Source organism: Pleurodeles waltl, chromosome 2_2, assembly GCF_031143425.1.
Source record: "Pleurodeles waltl isolate 20211129_DDA chromosome 2_2, aPleWal1.hap1.20221129, whole genome shotgun sequence".
Taxonomy (NCBI): domain Eukaryota; kingdom Metazoa; phylum Chordata; class Amphibia; order Caudata; family Salamandridae; genus Pleurodeles; species Pleurodeles waltl.
In genome coordinates, this window is record NC_090439.1 from 924,307,672 (window position 1) to 924,329,645 (window position 21,974).

Consider the following 21,974-nt stretch of genomic DNA (forward strand, 5'->3'; position numbering starts at 1 on the left):
TTTGCATTTTTGTAACGCATCTAACACCACAGGGATTGTACACTTAAAGGTGAAGGTTCCTAATTTATCAGCACCTTCCAGACTGTGTTTGTTTATACCTTCTGCCTTTCACTCACTTTTTTCGAGTGTTTCCGGAGGTTTTCCTGATTGTTTTGGCATTTACTGGTGTTATCTTGCTGTTGCTATTTGTAATTTGCAATGGCTGCCCCATCCCAACTAAGAGGAGTGATGGAGCTCCGACCAGCCCAACTGTGTCATGAACGCATCACACAGTACTTTGGAGCAGCACTTTGAGGAAATTGACAAGAATTGGTCATTGTCATTTCAACAGGTTCTCTGCTGTGTGTAGCCAGTCTTCCGTTGTTTATGGTGCCCTATCGAACACGCACTGGAAGTGTTCCTTGCTTTTCGAGATGTACTTTCTGTGGACATTAGCCTGATGATGTTCTCATTGAGGGTTAATTGCCGGATCTGTTCCATGAGCCTCCTGTGGTTGCATCTATGAGCCTTCTATGAGCCAACCTTTGTAAATATAGTGGATCCTAGTGTTTCAACATCTGGCACAGCACAGAATGTTGCCTCCTCTTCTGTGACTTTGGCTGAGACAACAGATCACGTGTACTCCTTCCACCTTTAGATCGATGCTTTGGTGGTTTCGTTATCAGCCTGATGTGTTTGACGGGCTCAGGCCGGAATCCAATGGCTTTTAATTGACACTTTTTACAAATTGACTTGTTTTAATTTGGCCTTATGCTTTGGTCAGTCTGCCTGTCAACATGAAAATTGTGTCTTTTATATATATATATATTTTATATTACCCTTGCTTTCAAGTTAGTTGGTTTATATTTTTTATTAATTTTAGGTTCTGGACCCTACACTCCTGTACCAACAAGGGGGAGAGAGTTGTGGGTTTCTTTAGTGCCTGTGTTGGACACACTTATTTTAGCATTAGGCCCGTAGCCTGTGCTTTTACACGTAGACATGTTTTTATTCATTTCATTTTTTTTTTTTTTAGCACAGCCAGTCTTTAGCTCGTTCTTTTCATATTTTAATCAGCTGCTTCTGTCTAAGAAGACAGTTATTCGTGCTGCACACTTTATCAGCCCTTTGCATGCATTTCACATTGTGCCCTGTACAAGGTTGTCATGTTCGGTACATAATATTCTAACTCATATTGCCGCTCCTGAAGCTCAAGAGGCAGACCTCAATTTTTAGACATATTATCACATCAGGCCTTTATTATTTATTATTATATAAACACCACATAGGCCTAATGAGGGCAGAGTGCATTCCAGACATAACGTCCTGCAAAGGACACCACTCCATTGACAGCTTTGCGGATCCCGGCACTGATTTTTCAGCTAACCAAGAAGATTGCCAGCCTTTACAGGTATGAGGTCTGGGTCCTTCTCTTAGATCGAGATAGGCAGAAGGGTTACCACTGCTATGCTCTCAGATTTTAGACCCAGGGTGTAGGTAGGAATTATTTCGGATCATAGATAGATGGTGGGGTTGTTTATATTCTTCACACTGATGGCAAAAATGATCACAATGTCATGTTTCATTTTCCTAATTATTGCAGCCTATGCTTTTTATAATAGGATGCAATTGCTTCAATAAATGCATTGAAATCCATTTTGCTTCTCTTATTCTGCACTGGCATGTGGGAGTCTCTTGTAACTGAGTGAAAGGGGCATGATCTGTTCACCATGATTTCCTTGAGGACTCAGAGTGTCATGTTTAGGTTGCCACAAATCACCTTTCCTTCCTAGGGTTGGGTGAGGCACCGTGGTCTAGCCAGGAATCAGGCCGACAGCTTCCAGGTGGGTGTGTGACTGACTCAGTCACCCACAACCAATGGTGCTGCCGCCCTAAAACAGGCAGTCTTATTACCATAATAGGAACCACACAAATATTGTTGTGAGGTTGAGAGTTCTCTAATATTGTAGAAGAGTACACTTCTTTGTTTTTGGATTTGGGTGGGTTTTGAAGAGATTAATACTTTATATTGTTTTCTAAGTTTTCTCTACATAGATAAAAGCTGTGGCAGTTTTTTTTTAATCCATTTATTCTCAGTATTCCTATGGATACTTATTGCCTGGATAATCTATTCTGAGAACCATGGTAGGCTGGGTTGCATATAGACCTTTATGAGTGGTAGGAGAGCTAGTTGATCCAATGCAGAATAATAATGCTGTCTTACTGACAGAATTTCAGGTCAACATTCTCAGAGGGTGGCATCTTGCAATGTTCAGGGGTAATGTGTTCAAGCGTGTGTGGTAGCTGTGTCATTTTAGGGGTTTTGAAAAAATTTGCAGAAGGAAGGTTTGTGGCAGTGAAGACTGGATTGAGGGAAAATATGAAATGACCATCATGATGATATGATCAGTCAGTGGTAATTTGGGGGGGAGGGGGTGACAGCAAACTTGATTGGAATGTCAGGAGCTTTGATTTTTGAGTTGGTGTCAGAAAGAAGTTTGCTGAATATTATAAAGCTGGATCAAGATTTATAAATCTGTAAAATGCTTTTTGAGATTCTCTTTAGTCAACATTAAAATCATGCAGAAAGATGTTTTTAGAGAGCATATGGCTGTCAATTGGGTCTTACAATATCATATAAACAAATTTAGTATTGTTCTTTGGTGCATAGTAGAATGTGAGCATCTATAGTGTGGATGAAGGTGAGAGAGTGAGGGATGGCTTAACGCATTAAAAGATATAACTTTATGTTGTTTGTCAGCCCTTAAAATTGAGTAGTTGTGCCAGACAGGTGTTTCATGGGTAGAGTTTGAATGTTCATTTATCGAGGATTCTGTGATGAATAAATCACTGCACTGCATACTTGCAGATTTTGTATTTGCAAGCACACATGATAGGCGAAGTTACGCATGGAGGTAGGTTTGTTGGGTATGAATGGGTTGTGGAGTAGGAGGTTCTAAGTGGTAGTGATACTTTGAAAAGTAAGTTGATGTTGTGGTCTGAACGAAGAGGCAATGGGAATGGGATTGTAGCTGGAATGGAGACACATAATGGAGTGCTAGAAAGCATCCAATGGTGTTGCAAAGGAGATTAAGTGGAAGAACAGTTTTTAGAAATATCAGTATGTTCAAGATTTAAAGTGAAAACAAAGTTGACAGTTTACAGTGTAGTATAGAGTTGTGGGGTGGTGCATTAACAATATTCAAATTATCTATGACAGCCCCAGCTTCTCTGGGGTTAGTGGTCTCCCCTTGCTTGATGAATAACAAAGAGGCCATCAATGCATTCTGGGAAGAGGGCATAAGGTGCTCTTCCCAGCAATCCTCTCTGCATCGACCTTTTTGATTGGATTGTTTAGCTTTCAAAAACTCTGATGGCTGCTGTCCAATTGCCAGGGCTTGGAAATATAAGTTGGAGCGCCATACCAATTAATTTAACAAATCTTTGAGCAAAGACCTTTGTGGAAACGGCCACATGCTCTGGAACCACCAAGACAGGCTTCTCCAACGAGTAGCTCATGAGCTACTGGTAGCTCTCCAGCTACCTGTAAGTAGCTCTCCTCAAAATCAGAAGCTTTTCAATTGGTTGAATTGATATATGCATACCAAAATGGAGAGTGTATATTTGAGACACAAAATGTGTTTAATTTAGGAAATCGTTAAGTAGAGGTTTGGAGAAAAAGTCTGAATTTTCAAAATATATTCGGTCTTATATTTGAGTGATAAATCATATGGCACTGGAGAGACGTTTTACAATATCTTGGTGTGCCAGAGGCATTGCGGCTATGGCTGTAATGTATTACCTATGTAGAGGCATTCCATATTGTCATATTGCCTTTTATACAACAAGCAACCACCCCTGGTGCACTGAGGTGATTGCCCGTAGTAATTTTGCATAAAGTTGCCACTAATATAATCTTGTCTGATGTGGTCACTATTGCAACACTGATAATATTAGTAGCTTTCAGTGACTTTCATTGAACATAAGTAGCTCTTATTACAGAAAAGGTTGGAGACCTCTGCACCAAGAGCAGCAGTAAAGTGCTTTCATTTTTTTCTTGGCTGGGAACAAACAGAGGTTTCTGTGTTAGCTCTGCTGATCTGTGTGGGCTAAACTTTCCGGCAGCTGATCCTCCCTTTGTGGAAGCCCCCAACAGTAACACTAACCTCTTAAACAGAGATTACGGATTTTTGCAGTACAATTACTGTTTAACTTTGAAAAGTAGAGTGAGGAGGGAATGCTCAGTTTCTGCCATTTTTTCTTACCAGAGTAACATGCACGTTTAGTACTTTCCCGAGCTGGTCAACGAAGTAGACACTGTCTTGGTACCAGGAATCATAGTGAAGGTAATTGTACATGCCAAAAGCACGCATGTGGTCCAGGGTATACTGATCATCACGAAGCTTCACTTCTGCTACGGCTGTCAAGAACAAATAGATGGACTTTAATATTAGATCAAGCTCTTTTTTTTTTTTTTCTTTTTTTTTTTTTTTTTTTACATTCATTGCTACGGATTTACTAGCGATCACTTTGGGACGATTTGAGGGAGCACCACACTTACCAAATATCATAGAAGGGCACAATAAACTGAAACATTTAGGTATAAAACCTGTCCTTACCGCTTATCTCTTCTGTCATGGGAAGAGCGTTACCGTAGCATGCAATAAAATCTATGCCTTTGGCAGAACACAATTTAAAATGGAAAAAAAACGAACCTGGCCTAAGAGGCAAATTATGCTGAATTTTGAATCAATAGGTTAGAAATGGCACTCCAATCACACAAGTATGCAGGTTTAGGTCCCATGTTAATTTAATAGATTATAGTGATGCCTAAAAAAGTGATATTGCTGTTTAACTATGGCGACTCCAACATGTAGTTAAAAAGAACCTTTTCTTCTGTACCAGTAGTTGGCATGCTTATGACAAACCACCCACTCGGAAGACAATTTTAGCCTACCCCAACACATGGCAGCGCTGCTAATATTTTCTAACAACCAGCAAGAAAATCAGTCATGAAACAATTGGCGTGATCTTTAGTAGCAAGCCGACATTTCCTTCAAAGACTTGGAAAAGAGCTTAACAAGTATTGACAATTCCAATAGGTCTGGCTTACGAAAGTGCATTTTGTGTCACTGGTGACTTTAGGTGCATCTCATCATACATACACTTATCTTTGCACTCATGCATCCATTCAGCCATTCACTAACTCATTCTTGCATTACCCCTCTGACAAGACTGCAATAAAACACACACAGACTCAACATATGCAACATCAATTAAAAGAATACAAGTAGAAAAAAACATGCTGCAAACAGAATGTAAATGTCACCCAGACAGACCAATGACTGAACCAGAGCCTAACCTAAGGACCTCTATGTATCTGTGTGGATATATATTTATAAAGATGGATGTATGAGTTAATTATTTTGTATTATGAGATCCTGGTAAACCGCAAACATAAGATTCCACCAAGAATTATTACAGTGCAAATCTTCTTCCCCCAAGTATTTGTCAGACACAGTAACCAGTACTACAACCATTGCCAACAAAGGTGATCTAGGACACTACATGTAACAATATATAACAAAATAACTACCTTTAGGTATGAAGTCAAATACCTATTGATTTTAATATATGCCTTTCCTAATCAATAGGTCAGGCTTCATGTTTTTATCAAAGCTTGTTATAATAAAACAGACCAGACCTATGGCGGGGGGGTGTGTGTGTGTAAAATCTGAACTAAGTATAACATCCTTGTACCTCTGATTTTTTTAGTGAATTTCTAATGCTTTTTTATTCCATTCCCTAATTACAATGTCCCTGTAACATTTGTTTTTTCATTGAATTTCAAGGTTTTTTTAAACATTAAGTAAGATGCCCATCGCAATGAACATGGTGGGGGGGGATGGGGTGGCAGAATGGAGGAAGGGTCTGGCATTGTACTGCTTCACTCAAGCATGCTGCTCCTGTCTCAGCTCCTCCATTGTCCAAAACAATGCCCCTGCTCCCTCTTTACAGCCCTGTGTGGCCAATTGTTCTGCCACTGCCCTTCCCGCCTGCCCTGAACAGTTAGCATGCTGCCCCACCCACCTCCTCCCTACCCTCGGCTATCAAAGTCCAGGCACCAGCCCCCTCCTTTCTGCCCTGCCTAGTCCGATGTGCTGCTACTGCCCTCCATTTAGCTTGATGTCCCTGCCCGCTCTTCCTGCCCTTCGTTGCCTAATTCTATGCCCCATCATTTCCCTCCTACTAAGCCTCTGTTCTTAGCTTGCTGACCCTGCCCTCCTTCCCTTGCCCTCTGATGTCTGTGTGCATGCCCCTGCTCCCTCCTTTTTGCCCACCATATTCCATAGATTTGAACTGTGTTCTATTGAGTTGCCACTGCCCAGCCCCATCTGCCTAGTGTGGTCGGATGGCTGCGGCCTGTCCCTGCCACCTCTATCCTCCCTGTCCGAGTTCCATGCCACTATACCCTCCCTCCATCATCCATGGTCCATTTTCCTACCACTCCCTCTGCCCTCCCTGCTCTGTTGTGCTGCAACTGCTTGGTCTGCGTGGTCTGTTGTAAAGCCCTTTCCCCTGCCCTCTCGGGTCTGTGTCCAGCCCTTACCATTCCCTAATGTACTCCATGGTCCTGCCCCTTTCTCCTCCCTCTTGCCCATCATGGCCGTTGTGCTGCCACTAACCATCCTCTTGCCATTTATTTTCTTCTCTGCTGCAACAGCCCTTTCTATCTGCCCTGTGTGGTCATCTTGCTGCCTCCCATCTCTTCCACCTTCGCTCTGTTGTCTGTGTGTATGCCATTATAGTCTCACTGTTGCCCTCCATGGTGTGTTGGGCTTCCAGTGCCCATTAGCTTGCTGCTCCTGCCTTTACCCCTTGTCCCCTGCCCTCCATTTTCCATGAGGGGGCCCCTATCACCTCCCTTCTGCCTTGGCTAACCTATTGTTGTGTCCCTGTACCGTACCTTCTGCCCTTCATGGTCTGTTATACTGTAATTGTCCCTCCTGTCTGTCTGATATGGTCACCATGCTGCCCTTGCCTCTTTCCCCTCTGCTCTCGGTTGTCCATGTGCATGGCCCTGTCCCCTCCCTATTGCTTACCATGGTCCATTATGCTGCACTACCATCCCACTTGCCCTGTGTGGTGTATTGTGCTGCTGCAACCCATGACGTCAGCCCTGTAGTGTCAGTTTGGTACACCTGCCTTATCTCCCCCCTTCCACCTGAGTCCATGTCCCTACCCCATTCCTCATGGCCTCCGTGATCCAATGTACGACACTTGTCAATATTTTGAACTTGGGAAAAGGAGGATTTTGAAAAAAATAAACCTGGAGGAATCGATTTTCCCTATTAACTCCCATTGAAAAAGAGAATATTTTAGGCTGGAGGCAGATAAAATAAAGCCCTTTTGAGCTTAAAACCTTTGGGAGTCTCCTGCCTGAATCTGGTCTGTTGGCATGCATGGTTCTACTGCCACTGCCTCTTTCTTCTGCCCTCAATGGTCTGTTATATTGTCACAGCCTCTCTTGCCTTTCCATTGCCCTCCATGGAAGTAAACTGGCAGTCTGCTGCTGGTGTCGAAAGTGCACATTTCAGTCTGCACGTCAGAATGTTTTAATTAAATAAAAGAGGAAGATTTGAGAGCTCACTCAAGACATGTCCTAATTATTCTTTCTACAGCACTAACCATCATTTCTATAATAAAATGAATCCCCTCATTTTGCTCCTTTCTAAATTAAATGATTTAAGTTCTACCAGTTTGATTCAATCAAGATGGCTTCAGGTGTGCCACACTTTTATCATACTGTTAGCGCTATAGTTCTTCAGAACACTCTGAAAGACTAAAGTAGAACACAAGGGAATAAACTGACTGGCTGTTGGTAGTACATATTTTACTGAGATTCTATGTCAGGACCAGAGAATTCAGATTATGCTTCTCCTCATTTGTTGTTTATTATTCTCCAAATGACAGCAGACAATGAAATTTAAATTTCAGAAAAACTACATTACCCATAACTCTCATTGTGACCTTATAACAATAATACCAATCATATCACAAGACAGGGCATATAAACAACATGGCGCCAAAACCGTCCTCTTTCTATGCTGCTTCACCAAAGATAAGTAGAAGTAGTTTTTCATCATTGATTTTATATCTGTTGGTTATTTTGACAATCATGAGTCATTTGTAGCTTAACAGTCAAGGTGTAGCCTCACACTCTGAAGGCTAAATGGTTCAAGTCTTGTAAATTATTTCAGGCCTTATTTCAGGGGCACCCAATGGGGCTGCCCAGAGGCAGGAAGGCAGCGTGCACTGCGGCATGGACAGTTTTGTCCAGTTTTGCTCTCGCCCCCGCAAGTTTTGTGCAATGGATGTCCCGGCCTGTATCGGGCAGGCACAAGAGAAGGTGCGTTGCTCTGCACGTGTGAGCTCAGCTCCTGGGGCAATGCTCAATGCAGAGTAACAATTATTTCCCCTACGCCCGCACGCTTGGGGAAGTTATTGGCTATATGGATTTCAACCGAGGGGCTTGAGACTCACCAGCTCAGTCACAGGCTCTCCCACTCACGTTTTGCCTTCGTTCACAGCCATATTCTGGATTGCACCCCACCCCCGTCACCTACCAAAATGTTTTGTTTTTTCAAGCCTCTGATTATTGGCTAAAGCTCAGACTCAACACTTTTCATATGGCTAACCACCACGTCAGTCCACAAGGATCCCAGGTCCTTGATGAGGAACTCAGATGCATAGACAATATGATAGAGATTCCGGATGTCCCAGAGACACAACCCATCCACGTATCCCTAGGAGAGGTTATTCCCCGACCTCCCAGTTCCCAGAGACATCTGCCAGGCCTCTCTCTTCACTGGATCCCCTGCCGTCACTGAGTCGCTGCCTGCACTATGACCTTGGTGCACCGCACATCACATCGTCCCACTTCGAACCACAGCCCTGACGCCAGCACTCCTGACTTCGTCATCAGTGCGGAGTTCGATCTGCAACGCATTTTGACTTCAAGGGCCCGACGACCCCTGCACCGACCTCCAGAACCGACTGTTTGATTTGTTGCTCACGATGCTGAGATAGCCCGGGACAGAGCTATCAATTTCAAGGAACTGTATTTTTAAGATAATTCTTGCAAAATGTATATTTTTTTTTACTGTATGCTGGCTTTTTATCATTTTGATCTTGTTTCACACAGATGAATATTGGCTATTTTTAAAAAACTGGTGTGGTGTCCTTTTGTAGTGCTTTCACTATATTACTGTGTGTTATGTGCAAATGCTTTACACATTGCCTCTGTGATAAGCCTGACAGCTAGTGCCAAGCTTCCAAGGGGATGAACAGGGGTAATCTTAGGTGTGTAACTCCCTTATCCTGACTAGGAATACAAGTCCCTACTTGCACAGGATGCAAGCCACTGCCAACTAGAGACTCCCATTTCTAACACATAGCAATAACACTACTGCTCATACTACCCTAAGTGAATATTTTGCTGGGAGAAATATAAACATTACAACTTTTGTTTGCATAAAGATTATGAAGTATAGAAAGGCTTCTACTGCCACATTGTCACACTGTGATTTACCCAGCATGTAGTAAGGGCCACCCATGAAAGACACTTGTTAGACCTTGTACTTTAATGTAACCCTCACCGACTTGCAGTGACCACAATGTCCTGAACAGGACCAATCTTTAAGTTGCATTTACCTTTCCCATTAAATAGTCATACTGCTTCTCCTCTGAGTTCAATTGTATGCACCATGACCAGGTCACTGCAGTCAGTGATCAGGGAACATAAGGGCATTTCACAGTACTCCTTACCAATTCAGCTTGAGCTGAACAAAAATCCAACTGAAATATTTATTAAAATAAAACTAAATATACCCTGGTTGTTCTGCATCTCCCCTTTTGAAAAGAAGAAAATCTGCCTTACACAGGGTTCAGTCTAACACCTAGTCTCCCAGGAAGATTGCTCACTAAAACAAAGAGAGCACTAATCAATAGTGCACATAGTGTGAGTCTATCTAAGGACAATGTAAAGGTCGTTGACACAGGTATAAAAAATGATTTTTCTCCTAAAGGCGCATACTAGTAGGCATGCTATATATAAGTCAAACCAAAACTTCACATAAGAATAGTTTGAGAAATAGAAATTACTTGCTGCTCCTTCTGTCATCACTCCTCAGCGAAAGAAATTCAAGACTCAACGGTCTTGGTGACTAATTCTGTGACATGATCATATATTTTAGAACAGTGGTTCCCAACCTGTGGTCCGGGGACCCCTGGGGGTCCGCAAAGCCTTCCCAGGGGGTCCGCGAGAGGCTAGAAAATAAACAAATATTAACAAATATTGAAAAATTAGGTCCCCAGCTTCCAGTAATGACTCAGACGGGGGTCCCCGGATTCCCATGATGATTCCGTGGGGGTCCCTGGGTTCCATTAATGTTAAAGTGGGGGTCCACAGAAACCAAAAGGATGGGAACCACTGTTTTAGAACAAAGACAGAAAGGAACACTTAGGGATAACTGTGAGGGGCATGTTACGAAATAGTCCCCCTGGTAATAATACAAAACCATGTGACATTGTATCATCCATTCAAGTTATTAAATTAGTTACTGTACTTCGCCCAACAGGCTTCAGACCAGATATTCTTCCACCTACCTATTCATTATATTAGTGTTAGCCGAAGACAGCTCACAGCAGTATTTGCATTCTTATCAAAGAGGGCTAACCATGGCTCTCTGAAGAAAGCACACAGCTGAACAAGATACCGTCCTGGTTCCTCGCAATTCAACCAAATAATCCCATTAAGCCATGCTCAGCCAGTCAAACTGGAAATGTAAGTCTCACAACATATACAAGGCTGCACAATATTCTTCTGACAAAGCTATGTAAAACTGATCACTTACAATTGTATTAGGCCCGAGAGAGCACCAAGTCTTCAAAGCAAGCTTACTTCTGGATGAGACACTTTGGCAACCAGCTTCAAAATAAAATGTACTCAATGGAACCAAAGTGTCTTACAGTCCGCCCACGGTCTGTCAAAACGCAGAGAAAACCTGCACTCTTCCACTGATCACCAAACTCTTACACTGGCAGGAAAGCACATTGAAGAGGAAGGGGGGAAGGGGAACTCCCGGGAATGAGCTACGCAACCCTTTTAGGAACAATACTCCCCTAAGCAGAGTGGGAAGCATTATCCACCAAAAGAACTGGATAGACCGATATCCAAGAAGAGATCAGGAGGCGGAGAAATTGTGGCAAAGCAAAATACTTTATTGGAAAGGACCCACAACATCATCAACCACCGTACATGTCCCGAGATGACCAGGCAACTGACTAAAACCTGTGCATTCCAGAACCAGCCCATGCTCGATGTCATCATGACTCCAACAGTGTTCCAATAATTTAAAAGCAACACACAATAAATAAGTACATACATAAGCATATTACATTACCCACTTTCCTTATACAAACAAAAATAAAATTAGGAAAGAACATAGGGCCTCATTACAAGTTTGGAGGTCAGACCCTCAGACCGCAACACTGGCGGTCACACAGACCACCGTATTTTGAGTCACACAGCCCGGACCGCTAAAAGCCAGCCAAAAAACTGGCACCGCCAGGTCTCGTGAGGGCAGGAAATGGGTGGTCCGACCACCAGCACCGCCAGCCCATCAACCAACCACTGAACCTATTACAAGTCAAAAGTCGCAATGCCGGTTCAGCCATGGCGGCCTTCCAATGGAAGACCGAACCGCTGCGGTTAGCTGTCACCACAGTAATACACAACACCACATTGGATGGATTTGACAACAACACAGCCAACACACATTCTCACACCTGCAAAGCACACCATAAAACACATCCCTTCACACACCACAATCCTTTGCATTTTCACAGCGAGGCACTCCTCCAATTTACACCAATCACACACCCTCAACACACCCCTATCACAGCCTTTTGCACCTCCCACCTCTATTTACTCCCCAGCACCCACCCATCTATATTTAACACCACCATGTCAAAAAAGAAAAATTACCATTTCACTGAACAGGAGTTAAGAGTTGAGGTGGATGAAATCATTAGAGTAGAGCCACATTTATATGGAGCCCAAGTCCAGCATACTACTACTGCACGGAAAATGGAAATGTGGCAAAGGATAGTTGACAGAATGAATGTATAGGCTGTAGGCACAACCCTGTGCACAAGGGATGACATCAGGAAGAGGTGGAATGACCTCGGGGGGAAGGTCCATTCCATGGCAACCAGACATCAGCTGCAGGTCCAGAAGACTGGCAGTGGTCCCCTACCTCCTCCCTTACAACTCACATCATGGGAGGAGAAGGTCTTGCCCAGCTTGCATCCTGACGGCTTGACAGGAATACCTGAGGTAGTGGAGTTGGGTAAGTCACAACACTAAAAAATTGCACCTAAATGGATTGGTATAAATGCTCACTGCTCACCTTTGGACATCTTCACTGGCACCCCAATCCCAAGCCGAGTCTCCACCTGTCCAAAGACCACTGTCTGCCATCTCGCATGTGAACTAGGCTCACCTGGGAAACCTCATCTGTGTATACTGGGTGTAGGACAGGGGCTGACACAATTACAATCCCAGCAGCCACAGTCCTACAATTTTCAAAACCAGAACTGTGTGTCACATACAAAATTACTGTGTATTGCAAAGCCTCAAACTAGTGTACTCAACTAGAAAGGAGCTCAACTGTACAGTGTGCACGTGTAGCAAAAGCACTGACAGAACTGCCAAGGCCAGGAGGCACTAGTAGTGTGACCCCACTCTGCCAACACAGTGTTCTCTGCCATAATAGGCCTTCCACCTCTACTCAGCCATTGAACTGTACTCACCTAGAAAGGATCACAACTTTATAGTGTGTGGGTGTAGTACAGGCACTGACAGGGATGCAAATACCATGGTGCACCAGTAGTGTTACCACAATCAGCCAACACAGTGTTCTCTGCCTTAATGAGCCTTCGACCTCTACTCATCCATTAAACTGTACTCACCTAGAAAGGATCATGCCCGTATGGTGTGTGTCATACATGGAGTCAAAATATTACATTACACAGGAGGATCCCTAACTGGCACTCATAATACCAATCCAGTGAACACCTGCCAAAAAAAAACATTTTCCTGGAAATACACATATGAAGTGCACTTACCTGGGGGGATGACACAAGTGCTTGAAGAACAGGGAGTCACATGATTGCTAAGCAAGGAGGCTAGATCTACCCAAATCAAAGAACAAGCCTACTCTGCATATGCTCCAATATCAATGTAGGCTAACTCGCAATGAAAATGTACACACCTCAGCGGATGACCCACGTTTACGGTGTGTAGTACTTGGAGAAACATCAATGTAAATCCCAGGAGGGCAAGTCCATGTAACTCCTTTTACCAGGTTAGTGGCCATGTGACATTGTGCATCTGTCTGTGAACTCACTAATGAAGCTTACCCACCTGGGAGGGACCTAGATACAGGTCACGGTACATCCTGTGATGTGGCCACACCCAGAACCATCTTGAGCAGCTATGCCAAGATAAAATGTTTTGGACAGGAAGGACGGCTCAAATTGTGGACTATAAAACTTCATAACAGATCAAAGGCCCGAAGATGCATCATCTGAATGGTATTGACAGCAGACATATTCACAATGCACTGCCCACATGGTGACAACTATCACATATACTGAAAGGTATTGGGTCTGGCTGCATAACAGCCAACTAGGTCTTAAGATGACACAAACCACATCCTATCCAGCCACTGTTTTGCCTGCACTGCTGGCAAGATACAAGTCTATGACCATCCCTAAGGTACTCAGATATTCTGAAGCCAATTGACTGAATGGAATAGGTATGTTACGCAAATCTCAGGTCATTACAAAAGATAGCATTTGAACCTGTCACATAAGGGAAAGCTGCTAACCCCAATGTGTACATTGCCCTAGCCAAGTGTCACAGTCACCTAATGGAGGTAGATGTCACAATACAACCTGTAACATTGTATCGCTCACATCAACAGGTCGAGCAGCCACTGCGACTACTGACACCACTGAAGAGACTGCCACAACCCCCATGGATAAAGCCCTCCATGAGGACACCACTTTTGGATGTGTGGACTTTCAGGACGGTTCTGACCCATCGGGACAACCTGGCCAGACGACACCAGTGAGCCTCACCCTGACCACAGACTCCTTCCAGCTCCGAGGCCTCAACATCTCAGGCAGCCAGTTGCCCCAAAACCTGTGTCCCGAGGACAGTCAATAACATCCTAAGCCTGAGTCACAGCAAGCCAACTCTGACAATGAAGGACCTGGAGCCAGCAGAAGGGGGAAGTGACCTCTTTCTGATGGAACTCATTTGAGTGCCACAGATTCATTCTGTTGACTGGCCTTTTACCACTTTCCACTTGCCATGTTAGTACGACACTGGACTTTGGACTTCAAGTGTTGTGGCATCTACTCTATTGATTACATCCGCCATGACTGATCACTTCACATTACTTTTTTCTCCAGAGTTTCTCATTTATTCCATGTACATATGTAAATAAACACAACTATCACAAAAACACTGCCTACTACCTCTTTTTTTTTTTTTACAATTTTGAAATGTCAAATGTTAAACCTATTGTTAGAAATGGGGTTTTTGGTTGGCAGTCAGGTTGCCCTCTGTCCAAGCAAGAACCCTCACTCTAGTCAGGGTAAGTCACACACAATCCAAAATCAGCCTGTGCTCACCCTCCGGTAGCTTGGCACGAGCAGTCAGGCTTAACTTAGAAGGCAATGTGTAAAGCATTTGTGCAATAAATCATACAACACCATAGTATAACACCACAAAAATACACCACACAGTGTTTAGAAAAATATAGAATATTTATCTGGATAATTGTAGGTCAACACGATCAAAGTTGCAATACGAATTTGTAAAGATATCACTGAGAAGTGATATTAAGTGTCTTTAAGTCTTTAAAAAGCAATAAAGTGTCTTTCAAGCACAGAGTACCTGGTTTCTGGTGGGAAATCTCCTCAGAGGGCCACAGGAGAAGAGATGCGTGGAAAAAGGGGTGTGTGCGTCGATTTCTCCTCAGCACACACAGACTTGCGTCGTTCTTTTCCACGCGGGGAAGTCGGGCGTCGTTTTCCGGCGCGCAGACAGTCTCTTTTTGTGGATCGCGGGGATTACCAGATGTCCCGGGTCTGTGCGTGGATTCTCCTGCTTGTTTTCCGGCTGCGCGTCGTTCTGCGGGGCTGCGCGTCGAAGTTTCGATCTCACGGTAGGCGTCGCGTCGATTTCTCCTTGGAAGTCGGGCGGCGTTGTCCTTGCGAGGCCGTGCGTCGAAATTTTAGTCTCACGGCAGGCGTCGCGTCGATTTCTCCTTGGAAGTCGGGCGGCGTTGTCCTTGCGAGGCCGTGCGTCAAAGTTTCGCACTCACGGTAAGCGTCGCGTCGATTTCTCCTTGGAAGTCGGGCGGCTTTGTCCTTGCGAGGTTGTGCGTCGAAGTCTCGATCGTCCCGAGGGCGTCGCGTCGATCAGCGTCGGTGTGCGGCGTTTTTCTCGCCGCGAAACAAGCTGTGCGTCGAAATTTTCGGCGCACGGAGCGTCCAAGTGAAAGGAAGAAGTCTTTTTGGTCCTGAGACTTCAAGGAACAGGAGGCAAGCTCTATCCAAGCCCTTGGAGAGCACTTTCACAGCCAGACAAGAGTTCAGCAAGGCAGCAGGGCAACAGCAAGACAGCAGTCCTTTGTAGAAAGCAGACAGGTGAGTCCTTTGAGCAGCCAGGCAGTTCGTCTTGGCAGGATGTAGTTTCTGGTTCCGGTTTCTTCTCCAGCAAGTGTCTAATGAGGTAGGGCAGAGGCCCTGTTTTATACTAAGTTGTGCCTTTGAAGTGGGGGTGACTTCAAAGAGTCTCTAAGAAATGCACCAAGTTCCCTTTCAGCTCAATCCTGTCTGCCAGAGTCCCAGTAGGGGGTGTGGCAGTCCTTTGTGTGAGGGCAGGCCCTCCACCCTCCCAGCCCAGGAAGACCCATTCAAAATGCAGATGTATGCAAGTGAGGCTGAGTACCCTGTGTTTGGGGTGTGTCTGAGTGAATGCACAAGGAGCTGTCAACTAAACCTAGCCAGACGTGGATTGAAGGGCACAACAAGATTTTAGTGCAAAGAAATGCTCACTTTCTAAAAGTGGCATTTCTAGAATAGTAATATTAAATCCGACTTCACCAGTCAGCAGGATTTTGTATTACCATTCTGGCCATACTAAATATGACCTTCCTGCTCCTTTCAGATCAGCAGCTGCCACTTCAACAGTGTATGAGGGCAGCCCCAATGTTAGCCTATGAAAGGAGCAGGCCTCACAGTAGTGTAAAAACGAATTTAGGAGTTTTACACTACCAGGACATATAACTACACAGGTACATGTCCTGCCTTTTACCTATACAGCACCCTGCTCTAGGGGATACCTAGGGCATACATTAGGGATGACTTATATGTAGAAAAAGGGGAGTTCTAGGCTTGGCAAGTACTTTTAAATGCCAAGTCGAAGTGGCAGTGAAACTGCACACACAGGCCTTGCAATGGCAGGCCTGAGACAAGGTTAAGGGGCTACTGAGGTGGGTGGCACAACCAGTGCTGCAGGCCCACTAGTAGCATTTAATCTACATGCCCTAGGCACATGTAGTGCACTCTAATAGGGACTTACAGGTAAATTAAATAGTCAATCATGGATAAACCAATCAATAGTACAATTTACACAGAGAGCATATGCACTTTAGCCCTGGTTAGCAGTGGTAAAGTGCTCAGAGGTCAAAAGCCAACAACAACAGGTCAGAAAAAATAGGAGGAAGGAGGCAAAAAGTTTGGGGATGTCCCTGTCAAAAAGCCAGGTCCAACATGACCCCCTACCAGCCTAAAGCCAGGGGAGAACAATCACTATCCTGATGTACTTCCCTGTTTGAGGCGACAGAACAAGGACCCAGGCCCACAACAGCAGGGGCATGCTCCAGTTCTTCGCCTTCCTGATTCCAATTGGATCCCTCTGTCCATACTCTCAGGGCCCACTAAGCCCATCCATGGGGAACCTTTCTCCTTTCCTGCGGATCCCATCTGTGCAGCACCTAACCTTACATTGCTCACAGATGTATCCCAGGAGCAGGATAGTACCACCAGGACCAACCCAGTGGTGTTGCCCATTCTATCCCCGGGGTGTGACACTTGTCCCCTCCCCAGGGATAACTCTGTCCACCCGGACAGCAAGCCACTGTGGTTACTGACAGTTGTCAGGGATGAGAGCCAGGCCCCAGGCCTCTCACAGCTCTCCCACCACTGTGGCTGTGGAGAGTGGGGGGCGGTAGCCCCAGGTGCTGGGCACCCTTTAACCACTCTCCCTTCCACCAGGTCAGGGATGACAGCCTGAACCGGGTCCTCCCCTCTGGGGCTCTGTACCCTCCCTCCTGGAGCGGTACCCCCAGAGTCCACCATGGTCAGGGTGCTTATAGAAGTCGCCCTGTACCATTCCTCCACCAGTGCAGGGCTGTTAACCTGCAACTGGCCCTCCAACCTGGGGTCTGTACCTTCAGGTTGGACTAGGGTCCGGGGTGAGGCTTCCCTCCCCCTGCCCTCCCTTCTGGGGTCCAGCACCCTCCAACTAGGAGTGGCCTCCTCAGAAGACAATAGGGTAGGGGCACTGTTATCAGTAGCCCCTCTCTCCAGGTCCGGGGGGACACCCTGAACCTGGTCTTCCAGCCCAGGGTCTGTACCCTCAGACTGGATCACTGCCTGGCAAACCAGGACTTTCTGGGAGGCACACCTACCCCCCGCCAGGTCAGAGTTTAACCTCTGCACCTGACCATTCAACTCAGAGTCGCCACCCTGAAGTTGAACAATTGCCTGGCACGCCAGGACTTCCTGGAGGGCACACTGACCCTCCACCAGGTCAGAGTTTAACCTCTGCACCTGACCATTCAACTCAGAGTCACCCTGAAGTTGAACAATTGCCTGGCGCACCAGGACTTTCTGGGAGGCACACCTACCTCCCACCAGGTCAGAGTTTAACCTCTGAGCCTGGTTCCCCAACCCAGGGTCACCACCCTGAGGTTGGGCAATTGCCTGGCACGCCAGGACTTTCTGGGGGGCACACCTACCCCCCACCAGGTCAGAGTTTAACCTCGGAACCCGGTTATCCAACCCAGAGTCAGCACTCTGAGGTTGAACAATTGCCTGGCACGCCAGGACTTTCTGGAGGGCACACTGACCCTCCACCAGGTCAGAGTTTAACCTCTGAACTGGGCCATTCAACTCAGAGTCACCACCCTGAAGTTGAACAATCGCCTGGCACGCCAGGACTTCCTGGAGGGCACACTGACCCTCCACCAGGTCAGAGTTTAACCTCTGAACCTGGTTCTCCAACCTAGGGTCACCCTCCTGAGGTTGGACAACTGCCTGGTACACCAGGGCTTTCTGGGGGGCACACCTACCCCCCACCAGGTCAGAGGTTAACCTCTGAACCTGGATATCCAACCCAGAGTCACCACCCTGAGGTTGAACCATTGCCTGGCAGGCCAGGACTTTCAGGGAGGCACACCTACCTCCCACCAGGTCAGAGTTTAACCTCTGAGCCTGGTTCTCCAACCCAGGGTCACCACCCTGAGGTTGAACCATTGCCTGGTATACCAGGACTTTCTGGGGGGCACACCTACCCCCCACCAGGTCAGAGTTTGACCTCTGAACCGGGTTAGCCAACCCAGAGTCACCACCCTGAGGTTGGGCAATTGCCTGGCACCCCAGGACTTTCTGGGAGGCACACCTACCTCCCACCAGGTCAGCGTTTAACCTCTGAACCTGGCCATCCAACCCAGAGTCGACACCCTGAGGTTGGACAACTGCCTGGCACGCCAGGACTTTCTGGGGGGCACACCTACCCCCCACCAGGTCAGAGTTTGACCTCTTTACCTGGTAAGCCAACCCAGAGTCACCACCCTGAGGTTGAGCCATTGCCTGGCATTCCAGGACTTTCTGGGGGGCACATCTACCCCCCACCAGGTCAAAGTTTAACCTCTGAACCCGGTTATCCAACCCAGAGTCACCACCCTGAGGTTGAATCTTTGCCTGGCATGCCAGGACTTCCTGGGGGGCACTCTCAACCCCCACAAGGGACACGCCGTCCCCAAGGGCCACACAAGAGTCTGGTTGGCGCAGGTCTCCCGACCTCTGCCCATCCGGCAGAGTCTGGGTTTCCCCCAAACCAGAAACGGTCTCACCTGGGTCATTCCTGGGGGGCTCTGCTCTCAGAGCTGACCCCTGACTTTCAAGATCCTCCACTGGGGTCTGCCACCCCCTCTCAACCCTACGTCTGGACTTCTGCACTCCCTCACTAGGAGTGGTACTGCCAGACACCAGAACTGTTGGGATGCTGTCTACAGTCATCCCCCCAAGTTCTTCTGACACTGCGGGGCTTCCCTCAAAAGGTGGCCCTACGGTACAGGTTAGGCTCTGAGACCTACCTGGGACACTACAATCCTCTCCCACCTCACTTGGTCGGGAACCACCTAGACCACTCCCTTCAGGAGCACCCCCTAATGCCTCTTCAGACTCTCTGGTACTCACCCAAAAGTCTGCCTCCACTGTAAGTTCCCTGGGGTCAGAGAACTCACACTCCACCTGGTGTTGGCGTAGCTCTGGAAAATAAGGACCAGACATATGCTCTCCAGCAATTACATCGCTCTGCCCTTCACATGTATTAACCACAGTACCCTTCACCCAACCACCCAGTAACTCAGCCTTGGAAAAGCACTCTATGTCACCCTCTTGAGACTGGTGAGACAGTATCTGCCTGTCCCTGACACTCAACCCATACTCTTCTGGGATGTCTCTACACTCTATATCCAGGACGTCCACCAGGGGGGAACCCTTTTCTCTGTCACTCTCTGCTAGAGTCAGTAAAGTGTCCCTCCCCCCAGTAGGAATATGACTCCCTGTGCCAGTTCCCCAATCCTTCTCAGGGACCCTGTGCATAACGGGAACTACCTCATACCCTTGAACTGCCTGGGGTGTGTCAACTCCCTTCTTCAAGTTGGGCACCACATCTCTGGGCTTGTGCCCTTCTTCAGCAGTACTAGATGCAAGATTTTTGCTGCCACCATCTGAACTGGACTCAGCCCTTCCGGCCTCCAGTTTCAGCTCTTTACCGCTCAGCTCTTGAGCTGCAATCTTTTCTTCTTCCAGGGCTAAAAGTCTTTTTGCCTCAACCTCTGCAAGATACTCCTCTAATTGTTGCTCCTGTCGCCTTTGACTTCGGAGCCATTCATCTATTTCTGGGTCACTGTCCAACTCTGAGTAGCCTTCCTCCTCATCTGAGTAGTCTTCCTCCTCATCTGAGGGGTACTTAGTCATTTGGTTTCTTGCTGCCTCTCTCTCTGCCTATCTTTCCTCCCCCCAGACTATGTAGTGATGGAGCATCTCCGCTTTAGTAGATCTCCTTGCTACAGGAAGGCCCCATTGTCTGCAAAGCTTCCTTAGGTCAGCCTTAGTGAGGTGGTCAGTACGAACAAAGCATGAGTTGGTAAGCAATCCCATTCTGATAAGATCTTACTAGCAAAAACCAAAATCCAAAGTCCAAAATATCAATAGTATATCCAGGAGGACATCAGAGAACCAAAGCCAAAAAAGATGAAAAATAAAGTTGACCTTCAACTGTGGGTAGGTAGTGAAATACTTAGCTACTGTATGTCACTGCACAAACACAAGTCCTATCCTCACCGCTGATCACCAATGTTAGAAATGGGGTTTTTGGTTGGCAGTCAGGTTGCCCTCTGTCCAAGCAAGAACCCTCACTCTAGTCAGGGTAAGTCACACACAATCCAAAATCAGCCTGTGCTCACCCTCCGGTAGCTTGGCACGAGCAGTCAGGCTTAACTTAGAAGGCAATGTGTAAAGCATTTGTGCAATAAATCATACAACACCATAGTATAACACCACAAAAATACACCACACAGTGTTTAGAAAAATATAGAATATTTATCTGGATAATTGTAGGTCAACACGATCAAAGTTGCAATACGAATTTGTAAAGATATCACTGAGAAGTGATATTAAGTGTCTTTAAGTCTTTAAAAAGCAATAAAGTGTCTTTCAAGCACAGAGTACCTGGTTTCTGGTGGGAAATCTCCTCAGAGGGCCACAGGAGAAGAGATGCGTGGAAAAAGGGGTGTGTGCGTCGATTTCTCCTCAGCACACACAGACTTGCGTCGTTCTTTTCCACGCGGGGAAGTCGGGCGTCGTTTTCCGGCGCGCAGACAGTCTCTTTTTGTGGATCGCGGGGATTACCAGATGTCCCGGGTCTGTGCGTGGATTCTCCTGCTTGTTTTCCGGCTGCGCGTCGTTCTGCGGGGCTGCGCGTCGAAGTTTCGATCTCACGGTAGGCGTCGCGTCGATTTCTCCTTGGAAGTCGGGCGGCGTTGTCCTTGCGAGGCCGTGCGTCGAAATTTTAGTCTCACGGCAGGCGTCGCGTCGATTTCTCCTTGGAAGTCGGGCGGCGTTGTCCTTGCGAGGCCGTGCGTCAGTTTCGCACTCACGGTAAGCGTCGCGTCGATTTCTCCTTGGAAATCGGGCGGCTTTGTCCTTGCGAGGTTGTGCGTCGAAGTCTCGATCGTCCCGAGGGCGTCGCGTCGATCAGCGTCGGTGTGCGGCGTTTTTCTCGCCGCGAAACAAGCTGTGCGTCAAAATTTTCGGCGCACGGAGCGTCCAAGTGAAAGGAAGAAGTCTTTTTGGTCCTGAGACTTCAAGGAACAGGAGGCAAGCTCTATCCAAGCCCTTGGATAGCACTTTCACAGCCAGACAAGAGTTCAGCAAGGCAGCAGGCCAACAGCAAGGCAGCAGTCCTTTGTAGAAAAGCAGACAGGTGAGTCCTTTGAGCAGCCAGGCAGTTCGTCTTGGCAGGATGTAGTTTCTGGTTCCGGTTTCTTCTCCAGCAAGTG

The 21,974-nt window shown here is 46.5% G+C and overlaps 1 protein-coding gene across 2 annotated transcripts in view; it reads right to left on the reverse strand.

The window, feature by feature from the left end:
• Window positions 1–21,974, reverse strand: part of NUDCD1 (NudC domain containing 1) — a 556,518-nt gene that overhangs the window by 467,654 nt on the left and 66,890 nt on the right. For both annotated transcript variants that reach the window (XM_069220624.1, XM_069220625.1), the window contains exon 2: window positions 4,245–4,399. In XM_069220624.1, coding sequence (XP_069076725.1) covers window positions 4,245–4,399 — 155 coding nt within the window. The remainder of the gene's footprint in view (window positions 1–4,244; window positions 4,400–21,974) is intronic.